The following is a 13380-nucleotide window of genomic DNA, read 5'->3' as shown; positions in this document are numbered from 1 at the left end:
TTGCAAAGAAAATCATCCAATATCCACATTTACCTAAAAAAATACTTTTACAAATTTATCTTAATCAAGACGATATATTCCGGGAAAATGACTAAAATAAATAATTCAATAATTACATTAAATAATTAATTAAGTATAGTACTGTTAGCACACATACACATTGGCACTATACACACACACACACACACACACACACACACACACGTGTATGTTTCTGAAATTATACATAATATATATTACAGTATAAAGTTGTACTCTGAACAGCTGTGTACTGTATACAGTATTTCTTTCTTTTTTTTACGTTAATATGCGCAACAGCACCACTAGTGGACATTAGATGTACACACAGAATGGTGTATAAAAAAGTGAGACTAGGCCTGATTTACTTCTAGACCTGACTCTATAGACATGAAAGATTCAAGATGATCATTTTTGGTGCAATTTGGTAAAACAAGTGTTTCACTTTTAATGCATTTATCATGTTTGGATTTGAGTGGTAACACTACCTGAAATGTAAAGGCTTTACATGTACTCATGTATTTAGTTCTGTGTATTATGTATGTATGTATGTATGTATGTATGTATGTATGTATTTCTGTATGTATGTAAGTATGTATGTATGCATTTATTTATTTATTGATGAAGTTGATGCTAATAACAGTATATTTAGCTACCGTATCAGTCGAAGGTTAACAATTAAAACAACCCAGAATGTTTTATATTTTCGATTGTCCAAAGTAGCTACATGTAGCTTGAATGACAGCTTGACAAACTCGAAATTCTCATCAGAATTGGTTATTGGTGTTGAATTCAATGTGAATTCACTTAATTTTCCAAATCACTTCAATATTTCCTTATAGGTCTTTTTGATCATTCATTGATTCATTAGTAGGAAACCTTCATGCATTTGTCTTTGCATCCTTCATGAAGTGTTCGGTTTGCTTTTTGCACCCCCCAACCCCCGTCCCTGCTGTAAATTGACTGTGTGTAAAAGGAAAGCTTCCTGTGGGTTGGCAATGGAAGGAGGGGGGTCTTTGAATGGAGAGAAGGCCAACGAAACGTATGCGTCGTCTGTTAACAGGAGGAGTAAGGAGATGCCTCCTGCACACCCACCGCTCAATTGCCTTTTTATGGCAGTTTGGAATCTTTATGACAGCTGAGTGAATGGGATCTGGTGTGGAAACCAAGGGACAGCAGGAGTGTGAGTGAGTGTGTGGGGTGAGGAGCCGAGACGACAGAAGGTGAGAGCTTGGGAATGGAAACCTTGGCTAGAGGTTCATCTCTGTTTCTCCAGCAGGAATAGATTAGTGATTTCCGTCTGTGGGCTTTTCTTCCTCCGCATCACCTGGGTTCGTCATTTCAAGACTTAAGTTCGTTCTGCTCGTGTGAAGACGAATGTGGAGAGGTTTTAAAAGGTTCTCATTGGGTGGAATGGCATGAAATATGGTACGATTCTTCTATTTTTCTTCTTTATTTATATTTGTAGAATTGAGGAATTATGTAGAAGATTTGGACTTGGGTAGACTTCAAAATGTAATGTCTTGCACGAATGAGTTCTTTCTCCGAGTTGAATGAAGCGTCAGTTAAATCAGTTTAACAACTGATTCCACTCCTTATCGTCTCGCTTTTCCAGATTTCTATTTCCTATACATAAACTGGCACTAAGTGGAGGAACGATTATGTTGTACGTGAAAGAACTTCACACAATTTCAGGATTATTCAGGATATTCAGTACTATATATATATATATAAAATGTAATGATCTCAGATATATATTAGAAATTTAAATAAAATAATGACAGATAAGAAGATTAATTGCCAGTTTTTTAAAGCTTTATTTTCATCAGCAATATTGGTTCTTGTTTTTTTTTTTTATTCATGTGGATTCATTTTACTACAATTTCCAAAACACTTCAATATTTCTTAGGTGGTCTTTTTGATATTAAATAAATTCTCGGTTTTATAGGTTTGACTTGATTTAGTCAAGTCAAACAATTATTATTATTAGAAATCTGGTCTTGTATTTATCAGTGTGAAATTTCAGGGGCACAAACATTTCTTATTTTGCTACAAACACTGTTGTTGATGTTCTACAACAGGAGCTCTGACAATTATGGAAACTATTACGCAAATATTATGCGACTTCTTGAAAATCTATTTGCGACTTCTAAAAATTTTTTTGAGACATTCTCCCAAAGTGTTTAGTGTCCACTAAAAGATATGAGTATGCTTGGAAAAGAATTGTGAATGTATCCGGTAAAATCACAAGTGTGTCAATCCACTCAATAATGCTCTAAAAAATTGCTTTTGTATTAGTTGCTTGTTGAAAATGTGGCCATTAAAAGGTGATCCAAGACTGTTCTAGAAATGGTCATGGTGAAATGTTCTGCATTTGAAATAGAGATTTTGGTGTTGTCTCATTAAAACAAGGCAAGAAAAGCTACAGCTCTTTATAGCTACTACTGTATATGGACAAATGTATTGTGCAGCCTGATTTTCTTTCCATCCACATGTGGTTCTTCTCCAAACTGTTACCCCAAAGTTGGAGGCACACAGTTGTATTAAAATTTGAATTGTATTTGTCAAGTACGACATGTAGTGAAATTAAAAATAGAAATACAATATATTAAAAGTATATTAAAAGTATAAGTCTAACAATAAAGTATAAAAATATGGTTCAGAATTTTTTATATATTTATACACTCACAATATGATGGATATTGACAGAAGTACAGATTAAAGTGTCCCAATGTGATTCTCAATAAAGTGTTCAGGTGCTGGTGTAAATGTGTGTATAGGATGTCTTTGGAGGTGGCTGTGCATTAAATCTTCCCATCAGTTAAACCAGGAGACCAAAACTGTTCCAGCATGACAGTGGAACATCTTGAGTTGCCTGCTATAGAGTGCCGACTTCAACCTATTAAACATCATAGAGATGCATTGGAAATCTGACTGTACTTTTCTCAGCCTACATCAGTACGTGACTTTACTTATACCCTTGTGACTGAATGAACACACTTAAAAACCAAGTGGAACATTTTCCCAGAAGAGTGAAGATTATTATAACAGCATATGGGGACCAAATGTGGAATGGGATGTTCATAAACTACATACCAATCCACACGCATTTGTCCATATAATGTATATCATAAGCAATGACAAGAACCAGCTTGTCTTTCAGGCTGTAAAAGCTTATAAATACAAAGGTTTTCTCCATGAAGAAGTTCAAAATTTTTACATTTTGTACATTTCCAAATCCACATTCAACATGCATTTTTTCTGCAAACTACTTTTATGCGAGTAATGTAGGAATGACATGAAGACATCTCCTGATTCCTTGTCAGCTTGCACGCTATCTCAGCTGTAGCCAATTCTCGTTGTGAATTATCACCGACTTGCGAGAGCAAATGCTTTGATCCGTGAAGCCATCTGGAGATCTTTACGTGTACACTTTGCTTCGGACTGAGCACAGGACAGAAATGAAAAAAGAAAAAAATCTCATGTTTGGCTTGTGATTTAGTGACACTTCTGTTGCAAAGAGAAATGGATTCTGTTTTAAGTTCAAGAAGAGCAAAATAATCCTGGTTATTCTGCTATGGACTCTGGGTCAGTGTGTGAATGCCAAAGAGGATAACTCCAGCTGTGTGCCCCCTCATGAAGATTTCGGACCTTCCAAGAAAAGATGTCGACCCTGCAAGGATCCTAAGTCATCTAGAGACATACGAGTGCCAGTAAGGTCTCACTTCATAAAGATTTTGGACATTGGACTTGAAGGTTATACAACCTCTTAATCAATACTCAATATAACATTCTACATATGCTGTTTCTCTGTCAATGAACATTTAAAGGTATTGAATCTATAAAGATCTCAGATGTTGACCAAATTTATGAATTGCTCACGAACACCAGGTTCCACAGCTTTAACTGACCATAAACAGGTAGTCTTAAAAGTTTCCATTTTTTTTGGCCGATATGTTTTGGCTTTAAATATTTTTGTAGTTGAGAGTCAGCATAAATGATCATTCATTAATAACCGTATGAACTCCCACACTCTTTTTCTCTCTTTATTAGAATTTACATGTAGTTGCTGTGGTATTTCCAGACTCCAATGTTTGCCAAGGTGCTTGAGGACATTATGGGTAAAACGCATCAGAAAGGTACGCTTAATCCTTGCGATTATACAGTCTAATGTAATCCTTACTAAAACTCTGGCTTTTAACCTGAATTTGGTTTCTTTCACAGACAAAAAAGAGGGTAAACAAGAGAAATCAAGGGCTGGCAGTGATGTACCCACTCCCCTACAAACTACCCACAGTGGTACAGTCTGGTATTTTTCACTTTGACCAAACAAATGACTGTAAACCTGTAATAACCGAAAGCTTATTACGCCCTTTGGGGTGTTCCACAGAGTCATTCAACTGGGAAGAATATTTAAAGGAGACTTTATCTACGCCAGCACCGCCCAGCTGTTTCAGACAGGTATGAGATCCAGCTGCTAGAAAATGCAGCAGATTTAGTTTGGCAACAAATCCAGAAAAGCATGCTAAATTTTACCTTTTTTTCATACTTTGCTTGGTATTAATATCTTTCACCTGGCATTTTCGATCTACAATATCTATAAAGAAAAATGTAAGATTATAGGTTTATTACCCCAGCTACTCTTAGTGCCAGTCCCAAGCCCGGATAAATGGGGAGGGTTGCGTTAGGAAGGGCATCCAGCATAAAAACATGTGCCAAATCAAACATGCGGATGATCCGCTGTGGCGACCCCTAATGGGAGAAGCGGAAAGTAAGTTTATTAGAGTGTAAACTGTAAAGGTGTGAACTAAAGGTCACTAAAAGTAAGAAATCGTACCAAGCTGGGGTCAGCCATGTTACAGCACCCCTGGAGCACATAGAGTTAAGGGCCTTGCTCTTGGGTGCTAAAATGGCAGCTTGGTGATACGAGGGCTTGAACCCCTGACCTTCCAATAGGTAACCCAGAGCCTTAACCACTGAACTACCATTTCCCCAACAATGAGCAGGAATTAAAGCACTCCTGAGACCCCCCCCTCCTGTCCACCACCCTCCTGTGGAAGAGTAGAGGTTATTACAACAGCAAGACTGGAAACTAAATGTGTAGTTGGAATTGAATTGAATGTTCGAAGAGCAAATAGGCTCTTTTGGTGAGGTGTCCACAAGATCTTGCCCATATAAGGTGTCCATTATGGCTGATCAAGGGACTGATGCAGGATTGAAAGAGTAGGTAAAGATCTACAATATCTTGCTATCTCTTACTTAATTCTTAAACAATGATTTGTTGCGAAGGCTATTAAAAGCTTAATATATTGTCATTTTAGGCCTGGCCCATTTTTTTGTCTATCGGTTTGTTTGAGGGTACCAACCTAGTGACAATGTACTATGGTACAGTTTAGTACCCTTTTTGTCATTAGACTTGCAGTCAGGTTTTCTAGACTCTGGTTTAGCCTTAAATGAGTTAAACTGGTATTGTCTTCAGTCCAGGATTCCTCCCACAAACGTCTTCAAAGTGGGTATGAAACTGGAAACGTACGATCCTCGCAACTCCACCTCTGTGTGCATCGCCACGGTGATGGGCCTAATGGGAGCACGTCTGCGGCTGCGGTTGGACGGCAGCGACAGCACCAACGACTTCTGGCGGCTGGTCGACTGTTCTGATATTCAGCCAGTCGGCACGTGCGAGAAGAGTGGAGACATGTTACAACCACCGCTAGGTAAGATTCCAGTAACGTCTGACACAAGGACCAAAAGCATATTTACTCACTGACATGGTGAGGTCTTTTGTAAAGAGTCAGTGTCAATCTTTTGTGAAGACACATAAGGATAGGGACTTGGAACTAAAAGTAATTTTTCTGTCATTATGTGGATGTTGTGCTTCTTTGTAGGTTTCCGAATGAACGCATCATCATGGCCCATGTTCCTATTAAGAACGTTAAGTGGAGCAGAGATAGCACCAGCTTCTGCATTTAAAAAGGTGGGTGTAAAATATGCTGGCATCAGTTTTTGTTCCACTTTATTCCTTATAGCACCTGAAGCAACTCAGTATTTGTTCAGGATATATTACTGTAACCCGTTCATTCATAATGTCCACACCTATAGAGTGCCAATTTACGACTTTTTATTATGTTGTCCAAGATTAAATCTTGAGGGCATTATAATAAATTGACACAACTTTGTAGTTGTTTCTCAGTCGTTATGAAATTTTGACATTGTTAGCACCAGGGTCAATGGCATGAGAGTCTCATAGTTAGCCACAGGATTGTGTGACAAGATGGTTTAAATCTGTTTTTTTTTTTTTTTTTAATTACAGTCCAAGAATAAGGGGGAAAAAAGGTTCACACACAAGGTCCTTGGAAAAATGCAAACAGGGATATTTTAAAATGTTAAAAATCGTACAACTGTAAACACAGTCATAGGGGAAAAAACAGAACGCAAAGAACACAAGAAACTTTGGAGTGGTAGAGCCATCTGGTGGACAATGGCAGCAAAGCCCTGATATCCTAAAAGATTGAAAAAAATGATTATTATATATTTTTTTGTTTGATTATTTTTTTATTTTCTACCCTGCTTGCAGTCTGAAAACCATTAGTTTATGTTCAGAAATGATGCTTGGATGTTAACAAAATGATTCCTGTTTTATTTATATTATTTTTTTAACAATTTTATGCATACTGTTTCAATCCTTTATTAAAGACAGAATCAAAATTAATAGATTGGAATTAGTGTGTGAATGGGCTAAAAATTTTGCCTGTAATTCTATAATTTAATGGTAATACCAAAATCACTGTAAAACTGTGGTTATTATATTCTGGACAAAATGTGGCAATTGATATAAATCATTAACATTAATGTGAAAAAGGCAATAATTAGAGAATGCATTCTAAGCAATAAGCCTTATTTAGCCACCTGCCACCACCAAGAACAAGTCCAGACATGTGTGTTCTGCTTTAGACTCAAGCAGCTGGTTGCTTGAACCAAAAATACAGCCAACATTTATGGTTTTGTAATGTATTTGGGCTTAATAGTGACGATTTTTGCCGCGTACTTTAAGACTGTATGAAGTACATTTGATACATTTACAATGAAATGCTCAACATCCTTTATTAGGCTACAGGTTTCTCCGTGGGTAATTAGAAATTACCATAAGATTCATAGAAGATTTTTGAACATCCTGTTCCACATTTAGTCTCCATTTGCTTTTATCAGAATCTCCACTCTCCTGGGAAGGTGTTCCACTAGGTTTTATAGTGTGCTTGTGGAGATTTGTGCTTGTTCAGCCACAAGGGGGTTAGTAAAGTCAGGTACTGATGTTTGATCATGTTCAATAGGGTTGTGAGATCTTCAGCTCCAATCTACTGTATGCAAACCATGGGTTCATGAAGCTCCAGTGATGGGCCTTCTTGTTCATTCTGCATCCAAAGACATCTCGTACAATTGTGTGCCTTCAACTTTGGGGAAGAACAACTTATGGCCGGAAAAGTCGGGGTGGCAGACAGACAGACAGACAGACAGACAGACTGACAGACAGACAGACAGATGACAAATAAGGGACACAAATAGATGGAGTGTGTGACATTAAGACTCTGGATCAGAAGGTCACAAGTTAAACTCCCAGCAACATCACGCTGCCCTCGTTGGGCCCTTGAGCAAGGCCCTTAACCCTCAACTCCTCAGTTATACGTTTTTTCAGATAAGGGCATCAAGGGCCAGATGCCATAAATGTAAATGTGTGTGCTAGACTAGTTTGACTTGGTTATAGCAAGCAGAATTAATCAATGCAAGTAAATGTGAATTTTTGTCACTTTGGACCGCCAAAATATGGAAAACCCACCATTATGCTCAGCAAGAAAATCGGAGCAAAGTAAAAACAAGCTGGAGTTTTAGGTGTTTTTGGAGTTTCCTGATGCTGTTAGATCAATTATTACTAAATCACCGAATTATATATATATATATATATATATATATATATATATATATATATATATATATATATATATATATACATTTTTTTTTTTTAGGAGCCGCTCAAGCCACTGCAAAACCACTTCAAAGTGGGCATGAAGTTGGAAGCAGTGGACCGGAAGAACCCGTGTCTGATCTGCCCTGCCACCATCGGACAGGTGCTCGGGGACGATGTTTTCGTCACGTTTGACGGCTGGCGTGGAGCCTTCGACTACTGGTGCAAAAACTACTCCAGGGACATCTTCCCCATCGGCTGGTGTCATCTGACCAACCACAGCCTCCAGCCACCTGGTACAAACTGTGAGTACATGGGATTTCCCCTAGATGGCGCAAAAGATTTCTTTTTATAGGTTGGAGCCTAAATCTTGCATTTAAATTGGGTTATTGTTAGAAACAAACGTTTTCGTTGGTAGATTGAATAAGAATTTTCTAAAGACAAGCGATGTGTCCTCTATTGCGATATTCAAACACCATGTTTCAATTACTCTGGACATTTATTTGCCGCTCAGCTGTCCAAAAACTTTTGTCTATAAAGTGTACCTTCATTGGCATGTTGTCCTAGCTTTAATATCCATTGTGTATATAATAAAGCATATATTTTAAGCTTAAAATTTGTACCTTTACTTGTAGAGATATAGAAAGGAAAAGCCTTTCTTCCTTTTATACCACAGCATTTTGTCCATGGTACCAGTTTTTTCTTTAATGCAAATGCTAAAAATAGTTTTAAATGTATACATGCATAGTTTTATTTAAAGTCAGACCTTTACATCATAAGGCAAATTAACCTTTTAAACTATTAGGTGGTTTAAATGCACACCCTTAACAGCAAATTCTATTCCATTTGGTTTCACTGCCTGAGCCACTGATTGAAATTCATAGTACCGTAATTACAGAATAATACAGTATGCTTTAATATGAATAACTGAATATTCATATGCTGACGCTTTAAGCAGCCTCCACCTACGTGCATCTGTGACCTTGAGCTAGAAGAAAAAGGTGTGAATCGGTCATACGTGGATCTCTCCCTTTCGTTTTCGAACTCGCGTTCGCAGCCTAACCAGCACTTGCTGCACACTTTGAACGTTAGGTCATATGCTAGCTTTAAGTCCTGCTCGGATGTTTGTGTACACAAACTTGTGATTTTCCTATAATGTGTGTTCAAGTGGTTTTGCTTGAGGAAAAAAAAAAACCATTTTATTACTTCATTCTTTATACGGTATTAACAGCTACAAGACGCTTATGTATAAATGCAATTTTACTGAGCAAATCTTATACTCGTACATCGTGTTCACACTGGTGGCACCCATGACTTTTTATGGGTTTTTAAATCCACACTACGAACTAGAAATGTCAGAATTGGACGCTAGAATGATAGACTGCATTTCAATCTTTCTTTTTGCCAAACATCTCCTGTTCTTCATTACATTTTTCTATTTACACTATATGGAAAAGGTTATTGGGACAAATAACTTTTGCAGCCATATGTGCTTATTTTCCAAATTGTTCCAAGTTGGAGGCACACAATGGTACAGGATGTCTGGATTGGTAGCATTAAAATTGTCCATTTACTTGAACTAGGAGAATCAAACCTGTTCCAGCATGACAATAACCCCTGTGCACAAAGCCAGCTTCATGAAGATATACTTAACATGGGTTGGAGTTGAACATCTCAAATGGCTTTCTATAGAGTTTTGGCATTAACCCTATTAAACATCTATGAGATGAGATTGGAATGCTGACTGCACCCCAGGCCTCATAACATCACCTACATCAAGTACCTGAGTTTATTAATGCCTTTGTGGGTGAATGATCTTCAAATCTTTAGAAGCCCCCTCCAGAACATAGTGGAATCTTCTCAGAAGAATGGAGGAATGGAGAATATTGTTATTATAAAGTAAATTGGGACTAAATGTAAAAAAGAAATAATAATAATCAAGAAACTTATCTCAAGTGTCCATATATTTTTTTCTTTCCTCCCTTCCTTCCTTTTCCCAATCCTTTCTTCTTCTTCTGTCATTTCAGCCTTGCTGTTCATCATTCCTTCCATTCTCCCTCTCTCCCTTTCTTCCATCCTTCCTTTTTTGAACAATTCTTCCTTCCTTCTTTTCCCATCAACCCATTTTTTTTTTCCCCTCTTGCCAGGTTTCCTTTCTACATTCCTTCTGTCCTTTTTAATTCCATCAATCAATCCTTCATTCCTTTTGGCCTGATTACCTTCATCCGTTCATTCCTTCCTATTATCAACATTGTGACTAGGTTTAGTTACAAACGCAGACAATTTTTGTTTAAAAAGTCCAGAGTCTGTAAATAAGCCACACAATAATATTATAGTATAATATTCTAAAATATTCCTCTTAAAGCTACAGATTATACACTGAAATAGAGACATTGGCTGAACATCTTGGCACTAAATCTTTTTAACGGCGTACCCGTAACAGGCTACGCTTAACACACATTCCATGCTGATCCGCGCATATTCACGTGTTTCCCAGTGGGACGTAAATCAGGAGCGCTCTGTACTCGAATGCTTCCTCAGGCGTAAGCAGGGGTAATTGACAAGAACTGACCGTAACGTGTAGAGTGTGATGGATGGCGATGGTGGTCATGTGTGTCTGGTCGACCTCTTATCAGTCGAGCAATTTGCAACACACTTCCCGTCGTTTTCTTTCCTCTTCACTTCTTGTCCGACCGTGAAGGAAGTGTATTAATGACAAAGAGGATGCACCATTGAGGAACAGTTTCTGTTCTGGTTTCTGTTTCACTTGTTTACGCATAATGAATATTAAAAGTTTGAAATTGGTGTGTGGGTGTGCACGCATTTGCGTGTTTTTATTTATAGCGTACGTTTAAGGTGTCCAGATATAGTTTTGGCAAAGAAAACCTTCTGTTTGCCAAAAACCAGTCTCAGTATAATCTAGCATGTTTTTGCACGGCGAAGAAAGGAAAAAATGAACGGATGATGGAATTCAGGCAAAAAGGAATGAAGGATGAATTGATGGAATTAAAAAAGGACAGAAGGAAAGTGGAAAGGAAACCTGGCAAGAGGGAAAAAAACAAGAAATGGTTTGATGGGAAATTAAGGAAGGAAGAATTGTTCAAAAAAGAAATAATGGAAAAAGGAAGGCGTGTATAAAGGAAGGAAGAATGGAAGGAATGAAGGAAAGCAAGGCTGAAATGATGGAAGAAGAAAGGATGGGGAAAAGGAAGAAAGGAGGGAAAGAAAGGAAGGAAAGCAAGGATAAATTGACAGAAGAAGAAAGTATGGAAGGAAAGGAGGGAAGGAAGTAATAAAGGTTTGATTGATTTAACGATAAAAACGATGGACTGATTTAAGAAAGGAAGCACAGAATAAACAAGCTTTTGAAATGTTATATTAATACCATTGATTCCAAATACTCAAAGTCTCCAGAAAAGCTGGTAGCTTAGGGATTAATGTTTATTGACGATGACCTGGGAATAAGTTCAAGTTTGTCCTTTGACCAAGGTGCTTATCTTCAGCAACAATGGCTGATTTAGACTTTAAACTGCTGGACCCTAATAATCCCCATGGTATGATTAAGCACAATGCAAATATCATGATCCTGAAATGAGGACCCTGTAAAACAGGTTAACTAGAAACCAGTGTGTATATTTACTCGACATTAAACCATTCTCTATGTTCTTCTAAAACACATAGTTGTAAATAAGCAAAACGATTGTAATTAGACCGCTTCTGAGCTGCAACCTACAGTAAAGTGTCGCCGTTTATCTTCATTATTGAGTGCATGAGTATGCAAATGGGTTTTATTGGTTTTATCCTGCCGAGTTATTCAACGCTGGTGATTTTGAATTCATGTTGACATTATTATTAATAACTCAGGATCATAAAATATGTTGGAAAAACAAGATCGAGAAATATATCGGATCCCAATGGCGCTTTTAATTCCTTTTTTTTGTATGTTAAAGGCGTCCGTTACTTCCAAATCTCCACCATGCAGTGGGAGGGGGGAGGGCGTCTGAATTTGCTTTTCTAATGCATTTTGCATGAGCGGGCTTTAAGTGTGAATGTGGGTCATCGGTGTCACCTCGTTAGCGCGTTTTAATCGTGCCGATTTGTTCCCTGGTTATTTACAGCGATGGGCAGGATCCGTTGAAAGCAATTTGTTTTAATGCAATTTGATCGTTTATTAAAGAAAGTCTCGTTCTGTAGTTTAATCCAGTTATTTTATAAGTTCAATTCAGTTTTATTTGCATAACACTTCTGACAACGAACATCATCCCAAAGCAGTTTTACTGAATTACATAGATTTTGAAGATCACTTTAAAAATATATAAATCACTCCATATAAGTTTATCCCTTAAGGTTTACCAATAATGTAGCCAGTGGTGAAGATGGCAAGAAAAACTCTCTGAGGTGGTATTAGGAAGAAACCTTGAGAGGAACCAGATTCGAAAAGAGAACACATCTTCATCTGGATGACCCAGAATGTCCATTTATTATAGTTCCATTAATGTTGAGTTTATCAACTGTTTCTGATGGACAGAAAATCAAAAACTGTCAATGGCAACTACAGCCACTGTAGCAGACTGTTTGTTGATTCCAGTCCTAATCCATCTTTATTGTTCTTAAGTTTAACTCTCAACAGTAATTTCACGGAAGTTAGAAGGAAGGAAAGCAAGAAGAAAGGATGGAAGACAGAAATGATGGAAGGAAGGAAGAAAATCAGGCAAGAAGGAATGAAAAATTAAGATGAAAAGCAAGGACAGATGGGTAGATTGATGAAAGAAGGCAAGCAAGAAGGAAGGAAGGAAAGCAAGGAGAGATTGAGGGAAGAAAGTATAGAAGACAGGAAGGAAGGAAGGATGAAGAAAAGCAAGGACGGATTGAAGGAAGAAAAAATGAATGAAGGAAAGAAGGAAGGAAATCAGGCAAGGTACTGATGAAAGAAGAAAGCAAGGACACATGGGTAGATTGATGAAAGAAGGCAAGCAAGAAGGAAGGAAGGAAGGAAAGCAAGGAGAGATTGAGGGAAGAAAGTATAGAAGACAGGAAGGAAGGAAGGAAGGAAGGAAGGAAGAAAGGAAGGAAGGAAATTTAGGCAAGGTATTGATGGAAGAAGAAAGCAGGGACAGATGGATGGATTGATGGACTGAGGCAAACAAGAAGAACAAAAAGAAGGAAGGAAAGCAAGTAGAGTTTGACATTATCTATCTATCTATCTATCTATCTATCTATCTATCTATCTATCTATCTATCTATCTATCTATCTATCTATCTATCTATCTATCTATTAAAATTGTAAGTTGATTTAACATTTTTTTATAAATAAATTAAATAAAATAAAATTCTTAGTCCTCTCATACTATCTATCTTTCTTTGTCTTGGTGTAATCCCTATTTCTTTGTGTTTCTTACAGTCCG

General features: G+C 37.4%; 1 protein-coding gene across 1 annotated transcript in view; it reads left to right on the top strand.

Annotated features, from left to right (window-relative positions):
* Nucleotides 1-4098: 4098 nt before the first annotated feature.
* The window catches only part of scml2 (Scm polycomb group protein like 2), a 22274-nt gene continuing 12992 nt past the window's right edge, over nt 4099-13380 (top strand). Inside the window, exons 1-6 of the mRNA XM_046841078.1 lie at nt 4099-4157; nt 4243-4317; nt 4409-4479; nt 5498-5732; nt 5904-5992; nt 8037-8280. Coding sequence (XP_046697034.1) covers nt 4109-4157; nt 4243-4317; nt 4409-4479; nt 5498-5732; nt 5904-5992; nt 8037-8280 — 763 coding nt within the window. The 5' untranslated portion in view covers nt 4099-4108. The remainder of the gene's footprint in view (nt 4158-4242; nt 4318-4408; nt 4480-5497; nt 5733-5903; nt 5993-8036; nt 8281-13380) is intronic.

The sequence above is a fragment of the Silurus meridionalis genome, chromosome 26, assembly GCF_014805685.1.
Source record: "Silurus meridionalis isolate SWU-2019-XX chromosome 26, ASM1480568v1, whole genome shotgun sequence".
Classification (NCBI taxonomy): domain Eukaryota; kingdom Metazoa; phylum Chordata; class Actinopteri; order Siluriformes; family Siluridae; genus Silurus; species Silurus meridionalis.
This window is presented reverse-complemented; position numbering and strand designations above follow the sequence as displayed.